Source organism: Mesocricetus auratus, unplaced genomic scaffold (genome assembly GCF_017639785.1).
Source record: "Mesocricetus auratus isolate SY011 unplaced genomic scaffold, BCM_Maur_2.0 Super-Scaffold_15014, whole genome shotgun sequence".
Lineage (NCBI taxonomy): Eukaryota > Metazoa > Chordata > Mammalia > Rodentia > Cricetidae > Mesocricetus > Mesocricetus auratus.
In genome coordinates, this window is record NW_024429186.1 from 17,610,800 (window position 1) to 17,626,204 (window position 15,405).

The 15,405-nt window shown below is 39.2% G+C and overlaps 1 protein-coding gene across 1 annotated transcript in view; it reads right to left on the reverse strand.

Annotated features, from left to right (window-relative positions):
• LOC101840898 (cation channel sperm-associated protein subunit beta) overlaps window positions 1–15,405 on the reverse strand; it is a 177,062-nt gene that overhangs the window by 71,560 nt on the left and 90,097 nt on the right. The window contains exons 11-15 of the mRNA XM_040742620.1: window positions 14,594–14,660; window positions 14,137–14,183; window positions 13,388–13,537; window positions 11,885–12,046; window positions 8,825–8,969 (exon numbers count right to left, since the gene is read on the reverse strand). Coding sequence (XP_040598554.1) covers window positions 8,825–8,969; window positions 11,885–12,046; window positions 13,388–13,537; window positions 14,137–14,183; window positions 14,594–14,660 — 571 coding nt within the window. The remainder of the gene's footprint in view (window positions 1–8,824; window positions 8,970–11,884; window positions 12,047–13,387; window positions 13,538–14,136; window positions 14,184–14,593; window positions 14,661–15,405) is intronic.

The window sequence follows — 15,405 nt, forward strand, 5'->3', positions numbered from 1 at the left end:
TTAAAACCAATTAGAATTTGTGCTACAAGTCCCTTGCCCAAGAGAAGATGGTTAGCATAAAACAGACTCCATTTGTGTGTATATGTTTATTGTTACATTTTGGTATTTCTCTCTTATTTTTATTTTAATTTGTTGGGTTTTTAGGAGAGAGAAGGAACATGAAGTTTTGAGGGTAGGGAGGAGTTGGGAAAGATAAAAAATGTAAAAAGATCTATTGAATGTTAACATTTAAAAAATTAATTATTTGAGACCAGGGAACCAGCAGGACCAGGTAAAACAGGCCCTGCATCCAGGCCTGCCTTTCAAGGCCTGGGGATTGCCTGGGGACTGCCACAGAGATTCCCATACAGGCAAGAGCCAAGCACCCCAGATCCCAGGTCTTCCCTTTCACCAACTAGACCAGGGGACCAGCAGGTCCAGGGGACCAGTGGACCAGCTGGACAAGGTAAACCAGGCCCTGCATCCGGGCCTGCATTCCAGTGCCTGGGGATTGCCTGGGGACTGCCACAGAGTTTCCCATCCCTGCAGGAGCCAAGCACCCCAGATCCTAGGTCTTCTCTTCCACCAATGAGACCAGGGGACCAACAGGTCCAGGGGACCAGCGGGACCAGCGGGTCCTGTGAAACCAACAGGACCAGGTAATACAGGCCCTGCATCCAGGACTGCATTCTGGGGCCTGGGGATTGCCTGGGGACTGCCACAGAGTTTCCCATACAGGCAAGAGCCAAGCACCCCAGATCCCAGGTCTTTTCTTCCACCAACGAGACCAGGGGACCAGTGGACTGGCTGAACCAGGTAAAACAGGCCCTGCATCCAGGTCTGCATTCCAGTGCTTGGGGATTGCCTGGGGAATGCCACAGAGCTTCCCATCCCTGCAGGAGCCAAGCACCCCAGATTCTAGGTCTTCTCGTCCACCAAAGAGACCAGGGGACCAGCAGGTCAAGTGGACCAGCAGGACCAGGAGGACCAGGTAAAACAGGCCCTGCATCCAGGCCTGCATTCCAGTGCCTGGGGATTGCCTGGGGACTACCACAGAGCTTCCCATCCTGGCAGGAGCCACACACCCCAGATCCCAAGTCTTCTTTTCCACCAACGAGACCAGGGAACCAGCAGGTCCAGGTAAACAAGGCCCAGCATCCAGGCCTGCCTTCCAGTGCCTGAGTTCTGCCTATTGACTGCCACAGAGCCTCCCATCCCGGTGGGAGCCAAGCACCTCATTTCCCCGGGTCTTCTCTTCCACCAACGGGACCAGTGGGACCATTGCCTGGGGACTGCCACAGAGCCTCCAATCCGGCAGGAGCCATGCACCCCAGATCCCATGTCTCCTCTTCCACCAAAGGGACCAGGGGACCAGGTGGGAGACTAAGCACCCCAGATTTCTGGGCTTCTCCACCCACTGGACCAGAAGTAGGACCAGGAAGAAAAGAACTACCGGAATATTGAACTTGCTTGTACCCACCGAAAGGGAACTCTGGTGCCCTAACCACCAGACCAGTAAGGGGCTCTTTCTGTACCCACTAGAAGAAGAGATGGGAAAGAGACAATACAAAAACACACTCAGCAACAGAAAAACAAATATGACATCACCAGATCCTAAAGACTCCACACCAGCAAGACTCCAACATTCCAGTGCAAATGAAGCAGAATAGAATGGCCTTAAAAACAACTTCATGAAAATGATAGAGGCCCTAAAAGAGTATATAGGAAAATTCCTCGAAGAAATGGAAGAAAAAACAAACCAAAAAATGCAAGAAATGGAAGAAAAAGCAAACCAAAAAAATACAAGAAATAGAAGAAAAAACAAACCAAAAAAATCATCAAATGCAAAAATGGACTAAAAGATAAACCAAAAATTGAAAGAAACAATCCAAACAGTGCAAGGGTTGAAAACTGAAATAGAGACAAAAAAATACAATCTGGATGAAGGCTGGAAATAGAAAAGCTGGGTAAATTGTCAGGTACTACAATACAAGAATTACCAACAGAATACAAGAGATACAAGAGAGAATCTCAGGTGTTGAAAATACACTAGGAGAAACTGATTCATTTACCAAAGAAAACCTTAAGTCCAACAAAACATCCAGGAAATATGGGACACCATGAAAAGACCAAACCTAAGAATAATAGGTGTAGAAGAAGGTGAAGAAAACCACTTCAAAGGGGCAGAAAACATATTCAACAAAATCATAGAAGAAAACTTTCCCAAACTAAAGAAAGACATGCCAATGAAGGTACAAGAAGCTTACAGAACACCAAATAGAGTAGACCACAAAAAAGTCCCTTCACCACATAATAATCAAGACCCCAAATATAGAGAATAAAGAAAGAATATTAAAAGCAGCTAAGGAAAAAGGCCAAGTAACATATAAAGGCAAACCTATCAGAAATACACCTGACTTCTCCATGGCAACCTTGAAAGCCAGAAGGTCCTGGATAGATATTCTACCAACACTAAGAGACCATGGATGCCAGCCTAGCCTACTATACCTGGTAAAGCTCTTGATCACTATAGATGGAGAAAACAAGATATTCCATGACAAAACTAGATTCAAGCAATACATATCCACTAACCCACCCCTACAGAAAATAGGAGACTTCAACACCCTACTCCTGCCACTAGACAGGAAGACCAGACAGAAACTTAACAAAGATGTAAAGGAACTAGTAGAAATTATGACACAAATGGGTTTAACAGACATCCATAGAACATTCCAACCGAACACAAAAGAATATACCTTCTGCTCAGCACATGGAACATTCTCAAAAATTGATCACATACTTAGCAACATATAAGACCTCAACAGGTACAAAAATTTGGAATAACTCCATGTATCTTATCAGACCACCATGCTTTAAAGTTAGAATTTAACAACAACACAAATTGCAGAAACCCTACAAACTCATGGAAATTGAATAATGCACAATTGCACCATTCTTGGATCAAAGAAGAAATAAAAAAAGAAATTAAGATTTCCTAGAATTCAATGAGAATGAATACGCAACATACCCAACCTTACAGGACACTTTAAAAGCAGTGATAAGAGGGAAGATCATAGCATTGCCTGCCCACATGAAAAAAAACTGGAGAATAGCCACACTAGAGAATTAAAAGCAAAACTGAAAGTTCTAGAATACAAAGAAGCAAACTCCCCCAGGAGGAGTAGATGCTAGGAAATAATCAAACTGAGGGCTGAAATCAATAAAGTAGAAACTAGGAAAACAATACAAAGAATCAATGTAACAAAGAGTTGGTTCTTCCAGAAAATCAACAAGATAGACAAACCTTTATCCAACTTACCAAATGACAGTGTGAACATGCAAATTAACAAAATCACAAATGAAAAGAGACGCATAATAATGGACATTGAGAAATCCTAAGAATCATCAGGTCATACTTTGAAAACCTGTACTCCACAAAATTTGAAAACTTAAAGGAAATGAGCAAATTTCTGGATAAATATCACTTACTAAAATTAAATCAAGAACAGATAAGCAATTTAAATAGGCCTATAACCCCTAAGAAAATAGAAGCAGTCATAAAAAGTTTCCCAACTGAAAAAAACACTCAGGTCCAGATGGCCTCAGTGCAAAATTCTACCAGAAATTCAAAGAAGAACTTATTCCAATTCTCCTCAAAGTATTCCATGCATGCAATAGGAGCAGAAGCATCTTTGCCAAACTCTTTCTGTGAGGCTTCAAAAACCTTGCTACCCAAGCCACACAAAGACACAACTAAGAAAGAGAACTTCAGGAACCAGAGAAGCCAGGGAGACCAGGGGACCAGCTGTTCCGGCAGGACCAAGTACAACAGGCCCTACATCGGGGTCTGTGTTCCAGTACCTGGGGATCGCGTGGGAACTGCACAGAGCTTCCAATCACGGCAGGAGCTAAACACCCCCAACTCTAGGACTTCTCTCCCACCAACGAGACCAGGAAACTAGCGGATCCAGGGAGACCAGGGGACCAGCCAAGCACCCCAGATTCCAGGTTTTCTCTCCCACCAACGAGACCAGGAAACCAAAGGGGCCAGGAAGACCAGGGGACCAGCTGTTCTGGCAGGACCAGGTACAAAATGGTCCTGCTTCAGGGCCTATGTTCCAGTGCTTGGGGATCACCTGGGAACTGCACAGAGCTTCCAATCCCAGCTGGAGTCAAACACCCCAGACTCCAGGTCTTCTGTCCCACCAATGAGACCAGGAAACCAGCAGATCCAGCAAAGGGCCCAGGGGACTAAGCACCCCAGATTTCTGGGCTTCTCCACCCACAGGACCAGAACGAGGACAAGGAATGGAAGAACTACCAGATTATTGGACTTGCTGGCACCCAACAAAAGGGAACTCTGGTGCCCTAACCACCAGACCAGTAAGGGGCTCTTTCTGCACCCACTAGAAGAAGACATGGGAAAGAGACAATACAAAAACACACTCAGCAACAGAAAAACAAATATGAAACCAGCAGATTCTAGAGACTCCAAACCAGCAAGACTTCAACATTCCAATGCAAATGAAGCAGAAAAGAATGACCTTAAATCAACTTTCATGAAAATGATAGAGGCACTAAAAGAGTATATAGGAAAATCCCTCAAAGAAATGGATGAAAAAACAAACCAGAAAATGAAAGAAATGGAAGAAAAAAATGCAGGAAACAGAAGAAGAAACAAAGCAAAAAATGCAAGAAATGGAAGAAAAAACAAAGCAAAAAATGAAAGAAATGGAAGAAGAAACAAACCAAAAAAGGCAGGAAATGGAAGAAAACCAAACCTAAAAAAACAAGAACTGGAAGAAAAAGCAAAGCAAAAAATGCAAGAAATGGAAGAAAAAGCAAACCAAAAAAGACAGGAAATGGAAAAAGAAACAAAGCAAAAGATGCAAGAAATTGAAGAAAGAACAAACCAAAAAAGGAATAAAAGGCAACAAATGGATGAAAAGATAAACTGAAAATTGCAAGAAACAATGCAAACAGTGCAAGGGTTGAAAATTGAAATAGAGACAATAAATAAAACACAACCTGAAGAAAGGCAGGAAATAGAAAAGCTGGGCAAATGGTCAGGTACTACAGATACAAGCATTACCAACAGAATACAAGAGATACAAGAGAGAATCTCAGGTGTTGAAGATACACTAGGAGAAATGGATTCATCAACCAAAGAAAATCTTAAGTCCAACAAATCCTTAACACAAAACATCCAGGAAATATGGAACACCATGAAAAGACCAAACCTAAGAATAATAGGTATAGAAGAAGGAGAAGAAAACCACCTCAAAGGGTCAGAAAACATATTCAACAAAATCATAGAAGAAAACTTTCCCAACCTAAAGAAAGACGTGCCAATGAAGGTACAAGAAGCTTACAGAACACCAAATAGAGTGGATCACAAAAAAAAATTCCTCTCGCCACATAATAATCAAGACCCCCAAATATACAGAATACAGAAAGAATATTAAGAGCAGCTAAGGAAAAAGGTGAAGTAACATATAAAGGCAGACGTATCAGCATTACACCTGACTTCTTCATGGCAACCTTGAAAGCCAGAAGGTCCTGGATAGATATTCTACCAACACTAAGAGACCATGGATGCCAGCCCAGACTACTATACCTGGCAAAGCTCTCAATCACTATAGATGGAGAAACAAGATATTCCATGACAAAACTAGATTCAAGCAATACGTATCCACTAACCCAGCCTTACAGAAAGTTTTGGAAGGAAAACTCCAACCCAAGGAAAATAACTACAACCAGAAAAACATAGGCATTAGAGAATCCCTCTCTACCAACAGCCAAAAGAACAAAGGGGTGAAATTCCACACATAATTCCACCAACAACAACCATTCCAAATCGAAGAAGAATGAGCAATTAATGGTCATTAATATCCCTCAACATTAATGGCCTTAACTCACCCATAGAAAGACACAGGCTAGCAGAATGGATTCAAAGACAGAACCCATCCTTCTGCTGCATACAAGAAAGACACCTCACCCTCAAAGACGGACACTACCTGAGAGTTAAAGGTTGGGAAAAAAATTCAGTCAAATGGACCCAAGAAACAAGCAGGGGTAACAATCCAAATATGTAACAAATTAGACTTTAAAATACAATCAATCAAAAGAGGTGAAGGAGGTCATTACATACTCATCACAGGCAAAATCCAACAAGTGTCTATCCTGAACATCTATGCCCCAAATACAAAGGCATCCACATTCATAAAAGAAACATTACTAAAACTTAAATTACATATAAAGCCCCACACAGTCATAGTGGGAGATTTCAACACACCACTCTCACCACTAGACAGGAATACCAGACAGAAACTCAACAAAGAAGCAAAGGGTCTAATAGAAGCAATGACCCAACTGGGATTAACAGACATCTATAGAACATTTCATCCACATAAAAAAGAATATACCTTCTTCTCACCACCACATGGAACTTTCTCAAAAATCGACCACATCCTTGGCAACATATCAAACCTCAGCAGCTACAAAAAAATTGGAATAACTCCATGCATCTTATCAGACCACCATGCTTTAAAATTAGAATTCAACAACAACACAAGTTGCAGAAAACCTACAAACTCATGGAAATTGAATAATGCACAACTGCACCATTCCTGGGTCAAAGAAGAAATAAAAAAAGAAATTAAAGACTTCCCCGAATTCAATGAGAATGAAGACACAACATACCCAAACCTATGGGACACCTTGAAAGCAGTGCTACGGGGGAAGTTCATAGCACTAAGTGCCCACATGAAGAAACTGGAGAACAGTTATACTAGAGAATTAACAGCACAGCTGAAAGCTCTAGAACACAAAGAAGAAAACTCCCCCAGGAGGAGTAGACACCAGGAAATAATCAAACTGAGGGCTGAAATCAATGAAGTAGAAACTAGGAAAACAATACAAAAAATCAATGCAACGAAGACTTGGTTCTTTGAGAAAATCAACAAGATAGACAAACCTTTGTCTAAACTTACCAAACAGCAGAGAGTGAACTTGCAAATTAATAAAATCAGAAATGAAAAGGGGGACATAATAACGGACTCTGAGGAAATTCAGAGAATCATCAGGTCATACTTTGAAAACCTGTACTCCACAAAATTCAAAAATTTAAAGGAAATGGATGACTTCCTGGATAGCTATCACTTGCCAAAATTAAATCAAGAACAGATAAGCAATTTAAATAGACCTATAACCCCTTTGGAAATAGAAGCTGTCATCAAAAGTCTCCCAACCAAAAAAAAACCCAGGTCCAGATGGCCTCAGTGCAGAATTCTACCAGAAATTCAAAGAACAGCTTATACCAATTCTTCTCAAAGTATTCCACGCAATAAAAGCAGAAGGGTCTTTGCCAAACTCTTTCTATGAGGCTTCAATAACCTTGATCCCCAAGCCACACAAAGACACAACTAAGAAAGAGAACTTCAGACCAATATCCCTCATGAAACATTGATGCAAAAATACTCAATAAAATACTGGCAAATCGGATCCAAGAACACATCAAAACAATCATTCACCACGATCAAGTAGGTTTCATCCCAGGGATGCAGGGAGGGTTCAACATACGAATATCCATCAACGCAATCCACCATATAAACAAGCTGAAAAACAAAAATCACATGATCATCTCACTAGATGCTGAACAAACCTTTGACAAAATCCAACACCCCTTCATGATAAAGGTCTTGGAGAGATCCAACATAACAGGAACATACTAAAATATAACAAAAGCTATATACAGCAAACCAACAGCCAACATCAAACTAAATGGAAAGAAACTCAAGGTGATTCCTCTAAATTAAGAAACAAGACAAAGCTGTCCACTCTCTCCATACCTTTTCAATATTGTACTTGAAGTTCTAGCTAGAGCAATACGACAACAAAAGGAGATCAAGGGGATACAAATAGGAAAGAAAGATTCAAACTTTCACTATTTGCATATGATATGATAGTTTACATAGGTGACCCAAAAACTCTACCAGGAAACTCCTACAGCTGATAAATACCTTCAGCAAAGTGGCAGGATACAAGATCAACTCAAGAAAAACAGCAGCCCTACTATATACCGACGATAAAAGGGCTGAGAAAGAAATCAGAGAAACATCACCCTTTACAACTGCCACAAACAACATAAAATGCCTTGGGGTAATGCTAACCAAACAAGTGAAAGACCTCTATTGGAAGAACTTTGAGTCTTTAAAGAAAGAAATTAAAGATGACACCAGAAAATGGAAAGATCTCCCATGCTCTTGGATAGGTAGGATCAATGCAGTAAAAATGGCCAACTTGCCAAAGGCAATCTACAGATTCAATGAAGTCCCCATTAAAATACCAGCACAATTCTTCACAGACCTTAAAAGAACAGGTCTCAACTTTATATGGAAAAACAAAAGATCCAGGATAGCCAAAACAACCCTGTTCAACAAAGTATCGTCTGGAGTCATCACCATCCCTGACTTCAAGCTCTATTATATAGTTATAGTCCTGAAATCAGCTGGGTATTGGCACAAGAATAGACAGGTAGACCAATGGAATTGAATTGAACACCTGATATTAACCCATACATGAATAAATACCTGATCTTTGACAAAGAAGCTAAAATTATACATTGGTTTGGGACAAGTAAACAGCACTGAGAACACAGAATGCTAACCCAGGCTTTGTCTCTTTTATAGCTGTTCATATGTTTTGTCTCTGTAGATCCAACAAATACATTTCTACCATATTTGAGGCCATTTTTAGTTGATTAATACAACATGGTTTTCAAACAACTTACATTTCTGACCCACATGTAGAGCAAACTTACAACCCCAAATAGAAAATTCCTTACCTGCCTTTGTCATGTAAATCCTTCCAGTATGTGTAGTAAAAGATATATCTGAAGTATAAAAACTATGAGCAGAGTCCTTTACAAAGTTATGCTGAAAATTACATACTAAGTCAAAAGAATTGCCACCATCCATTGAAAGCCATACCTAAAGGAATAAAGAGATAATACCTCACTAACAAAATTACCTATTACCCTGATCTTCCTACAAAGCAAAATCATGCAGTACTATTTTCCTCACATCTCGATGCCCATCGGGAACTCAGGCACACACTGACTACTGCCCCACATACAAACTTGACTTAGACTTCCAATGCTTTCTATTGCCAGAAGTAATTAAGTCAACTAAGTGGCTAAGTGATATTTTATTGCATTCTCTCTCTCTCTCTCTCTCTCTCTCTCTCTCTCTCTCTACACACACACACACACACACACACAAACACACACACACACACACACACGTGGGTATGTTACATCCATGGGGAGACTACAGGATGATATGAGTGAATTCCTCTATTGTGCACTCTATTGAGACAGAGACTTTTATTGAATGAATTGTTTATTGCTTTAGACACATTGGCTGTCCAGTGAGCTTGCTGGATATGCCTGTTTCTACTCCATAATGCAGTTGCTATAGATATGTACAGTCTTGCTCAACCTTTAACACTGGTATTGGGGATTTGAACTCAGGTCTTCATGCTCTCAGAGCAAGTGATACCAGCTGAATCATCTTCCCAGTGCCACGTATTGCATTTCTGGCAGGTATTTTTCTGACACATAGGAACTGTACAATCTCTTCACATGTGTTTCTATTTTCATTTAAATGAAATGCCTCTTCCTCTCATTTCTATTTTTAGCTATTGGCTTTTCCTTTTGGAAATACTTTGTATGAATTCTTTCATTATTGTTATTTTAATTCTCCCCTCCATTGTAAACCGTTTTTCTTGTATTCTTTAAATATTTTTGGAGGCTACATGGTGTCTTTCATTCTCCATACTGGGAATAGAAGTACAATTCTATAATCCTAGCACTTGGGAGGCTGAGATAGGCAAGTTCAAGACAAACTTAAACTATGTAGTGAAGTCCAGGTTGGCCTGGAGTAGAGTATAAGACTTGGTCTCAAAGAAAGACAAAATGCAGGGCTACAAACCCAAGTGACTTGTAATACACCAGGATCTTTTATTCCCAATATAAGCATCATTCTCACTGGAGCTTTTGCTAACTGTGCATTTCTTTTTGTCAGCACTCTTAAAATTAGTTGTTGCACATTTGTTTCCACAAAAGTTGTTCTGATTGTTTGGTCTCTTAATTCCTCAGCCCACTATGAGGAATGTGAATCAGCTCATTTCTTAGACTAGTTTTGTTGAACACCATCTTAAGCCTTTTCGTTTCAATTGCAGCTGTTATTGCCTATAGTCAAAATACACATGTGAAATTTTGAATCATAGAGTCTATTGGCAATCTTCCTGATTTACATGCTTTCTAGCCATCAAATCTGACAGGTACAGTAAACTCTTCCAAAATCAGGTTTCGGTTCACAGCCTGAGAATTCTAGAACAGAAAACTATAAAGCATTCACACTGGCAAAAAAGTGAGAGCAAACTGATAGCTAAAGTCTTAGAAGGCCACTACAGCCAGGGCGATAAGAGACAAATTTGCGGGACAGAGATTGAGAAGAACGTAAGCTCAGGGATGTTAGATATTTGCCTAAAGAATGTGTGAAGCAATGTAGACACAGCAGGAGGTGTGGGGAAAAAGAAGTCAATGGCCAGAAGAGAAATCAGAGGTTCTGAACTGTTAGTATAGGAGCTAAAATAAGGGCATTTGAAAAAGCCCTAATCAGGAGGGCAACTTTATACATCTCCAATTCTCTATACAGTAGAGACCAAGCCAAGAAGTCATAAGCATTGTTAAATAACAGATGTTTTATGCATGTATTTGCACTTGATTTGCAAGTTAGAGGCACAGACTCAGCAGAAACCAAGTATGTGTTGTGTCAAGGTGAGACAGATTGAATGAATTAACAATGAAGTTAATATCAACCTAAACAACTTTTGGAAGTTACCCGAGTTATTTTTCTTTGAGACAGAGCTCACTGGAGTCGAATCTGGCCTTGGACTGACAGCAATCCTCCTACCTCAGCCTCCAGACTGTTGGGATTGCAAGGGGGAGTCACTGTGTTGTGCTTCCCTGATGGTTTTCAGTGAGTTTAGATTCTCACTGCTTTTCTTTCCATATGTGTGACTGCTAGAGGGAGTTATATATAAACAATATATATTCTGAGATAGTCATCAAGTGACCAGAAATTCTAGATTAAATTCTGGAGTCTTTAACCACTTTCTATTCAAATAGAAATCATAGTTTAAAGTTAATGACTTAGGAGTTTGTATCTTTGAAATAAAACTGTAACCATCATGTGCATCTCAGAATCTCACAGAGAATCTCTGTTCTCTGTGCTGACTAAACTTCAGCCACCAAAGTTTTCATTTCTAGGGGATAAATCTCACTATGAAAGTGAACTGAGTGAATTGCCTGGAAGTCACCACAGTGCTTTCTTGGTACTGAATTTCTCCATGTGTTATATTTTGTTTTCCTTACTTTCACTTGGCTGATGACAGGAGGTGTTTTGTCAAGTTTTACAAAGCTTTCAGGCTGCTCATGATAGAACTGTCTGACTAGAGGTCCAAGAATGGAGAACATCAGCAGAAGGAGCTCAGGTAGCACCAAAGCCAGCAGAGAATGCATAGACAAAGTCAGAGAGAGAGAAGGCAATGTCAAGTGCCAGAAATACCAGACAAAACATACTTTCGATGGATTAATAGCAAAATCTAGGTTGTAGAGTTGTAAAGAAGTGGGTTACAGCTGGCAATATTCAGAACCATGGTGCCCCATGCTCATTTTAGAACTTAGCACCAATGAACAGTTGCTAAGTGTGTGTTGTCCTCCCTTCTACTTCTATCCTCCAGATCACAGGTTCCTCCTGTCTTTATGTGCACAGTCACTCAGTCTACACAAGTTGGACTACTTACTCCTACTCCATAAGAATAAATTCTGGCTGCATACCTGATTGCCATATACATATAGAAAGTGGCTTCGGGGATGGAACACCATTCCAACTGGATTAGAGAATGAGGAAGGAAATTGGAAATTTGGAAATTTTGGTTGACTTTGGTTTGGTTTGTCATCTTTGAGCACTGCCACAGAGACAAAGGTTTTTTTGGAAATCTAGATAAAGAACAATGAAGTCATGAAATTTATTCTGTTATTCTTTGTCCATATTATAATTTCTAGACTTTATCATTATTTCAGTTTTAATTAAGACAGAGGCATACCCATTAACACTGCAAAGAACTGAAAAGAGTAGCAATCACTGGTAACTCTGCTCCACTACCTCTACTTGGCTGTTTCATGGATACTGAGATGTAGTATAGGAAATGAAAAAATCGCTTGAAGTTGTATAATAAATGGTATTGAGAGGTTTATGAATCATTACTAAAATAACCATATAGACCCCATTCTCCATGCTACACATGGGTAAATGACAAAAATCCCAACTCTGTTGGGCCATAGTCTTTAAAGGAACAAGACTCTGACACCTTATAAATATTATCTGGTTTACAGATAATGTTAGGATGAAGACTTTCACAGATACAAGGGGGAACAGCTGTCTTAGCTCTTCCCTTGTTTGACTAAAAGCAGCAAATTCTTGGAAAAGAGACTGCTAACCATTTCTTTTCAGAGCAGTTCTACTAGCAGAAGAAAAACAGCAAAAAAGATCTATACTAAATACCTTTTAAAGGGGAATCACATGTCTCTGAGAGAGATACCCACATGGACCAACACTACCACCTTCTTCACTACTGTTGTTATCCTGAAACCTGTCTCTCAAAAAATTATCTTGTTTTCTTCAGGAAAACATCAGTTTAATCTAAAGTATGTTCAACATAGGCAGCTGTGTTAGCACATGCCTTTAGTTCTAGCACTCAGAGTCAGAATCAGGTATATCACTGTGAGCTCGAGGTTACCCCAGTTCTACCTAGTAAGACCCTACCTTAAAAAAAGTTCAGCTGGAAAAATAAGCTTATTTAATGTTGCTTGGGCTTTGGAAGGGTGACATATATGTCCCACTTAGGACTGAGTGCTGAGCAGCCACTTAGACAACTCATAAAATTTTTAATGACTCTGAGAATAATTCTAATTAATAGCCACGGTTAAAGACCTATACAACAGAAAATATCTATATCTGTAACAACGGGTTCCTTTTTTTGTGTTGTTCATCTAAGCTAACCCTTTCAAGGAACTTTAGATTTATATGGAAAATATTCGTCTTTAAATCCCCTGGAGAATGAGTAAAGAACAAGGAAGCAACCAGCATCATGACTTAAATTTTCATCAGCTGGAATGATAAATAATTTAAAAACAATTCAGGGCCAAATGAGTCTATGGATCATGAATAATTTCATAATATTCCATGCTTCAAATCATGACAAATTGGAAATGATGTCCTCTAAGATCAATTTGCAGTTGTTGGTAATATAGCAAACACCTCTGAGCTGTAAGACTTACCCGATTTTGGAAGAGATAAATTCCTGTTTGACGTTCTTGATCAATAAGAAATGTTATCACATGTGGAAGAAAAGTTGTATTTTTAGAAGTAGAAGATAAGCAAGGCAACCACTGCAAAAACGGTTCTTTACTGTAAAAACAAGAACTGGCCTACAAAAAGAGGAGAGTTAATATTGTTTCAGAAACACAAATCATACTAGTTACTGTATGAAAATAAGTCAATGGATGATTGTGCTATTCTGACAGGCCACATATAAATCAGTTAGACTCTCTCTGTTACACACATGCATACATCCTTACACACACACACACACACACACACACACACACAAACACGTATACAAAGACGTTTAAGACATGTTTTCACTATGTGAACCTATGCTGACCTAGAATATGTAATCTAAGTTCATAATGAATTTGATTTCCTGCCTCCACTGACTGATTACAAGGTATACAACCACGCCTAGCTCACCAATCATTGTTTTAATTCTTTAATATCTATTTCTTTCTATTGAGTGTATTCAATTTCAGAAGAGAATTCAAAGAAACTTTCTTCATTGGTATGAGTTATACGGCTAGAGTCAATGGGTTTAAACAAAAGTAGGTATTCACTATTACGTCTACAAGGAGACACCACTGGGCTTGATTAAGTTTTTCTGTGTGTTTAAGTACCATATTTTAGATTAACGACAATTCTTGAAATCATGATTAAGAAAATTTGCTTTCTTTGAAAGTTCTCTATGTCATACCTCACTTAGGGTCCTGTTTCTGTCGAAAGTGATAGTCACATAATCAACTGTGAAGTACAAAAGTGAAGAAAATATGAATAACATTGACTTAGGAAGTGTTAGTGTTTGTAAAGCTGACTCCATAAAACAATGCCAGTTCTGTACCATCTACTAATGTGTCTTTGGACACAGTTCTCTTGAATTTAGGCAGAAGTGTCACTCCCATTCATTATTTAAAAAGCTGTAAGTATGTGGTCCAGGGTAGCCTCAAGCCAGCAGTGTTCCTGTTTCTGCCTGCTGAGAGTTAAGGAATAATAAGTATGTACCACTACTGAGCCTGGCTTTCTCAGTTTTAAGTCATTAATTTATATATAATAGTTATCTTCACATTTTATTCAATTTTGAAATTAATGCAGTTAATTTAATCTACATATGTAACCAATAGTGATAACATCTGCTAACATGTCTTAAAACTTACCTTCAAATTTTTCTCTGTTTGCAAAACATTTTTCATTATACCACAGTTTTCCCTTGATATAGTCAACCTATATAAATATATAAATAAAAATGTCAATTGGGTCATATCTGGAGTTAAGATTTTAAACAGCAAGAAGCTTACTTTAAAGATTCCAAAGTTTTGATCATGTGTGGATGTGAGGCAAATAAAGGTAGAAAAACTGTACACATGGAAGAGGTTGCAGAATGGGGTCAAGAAACCAGAATGCACGAGGTCAACAGTCACCAAGAGCAGAATAGCAAGGCACAATGATGTTCTTGGTTATGAAATGTCTTTCTACTCCCCAGAAGCTCCTTAACCCTTTTCACCACAGTTAGAATAGGGCACAGCTTATCTTTTATCCCACGTTTGCTGCAACAGGGCATAAGGAACCTGAACAGAAGAGGAGCAGCAATGTAAGGCACTGAAAATTGGGCATAAGAGGGAAGCGGTCAACAAAGTAAGATCATTTTTGTTGAACATGAACTATAATGAGATGAAGGTTTGCTAGGGGAAGATTTTCACTTCCCAGCTGCTATAGTGACAAGAAAACCCTTGTGCTTTTATAGATACAGCAGTGATAAAATCAATAGAACTTCTTCATGGAACCCTTTAAATTGTCCTAAAATTGACCCTGATGATAAAAAAAACAATAGGGCCGAACATGATAAAAAGATAAAGTTGCACCATGTGAATTGTACCTTTATTAGACACTAAGCAAAGAAAAAGACCTTTTAAGAGTGAATGGCCAATGAGTTTTTAATTATACTATATCATCACTCGAATTAAGCTGT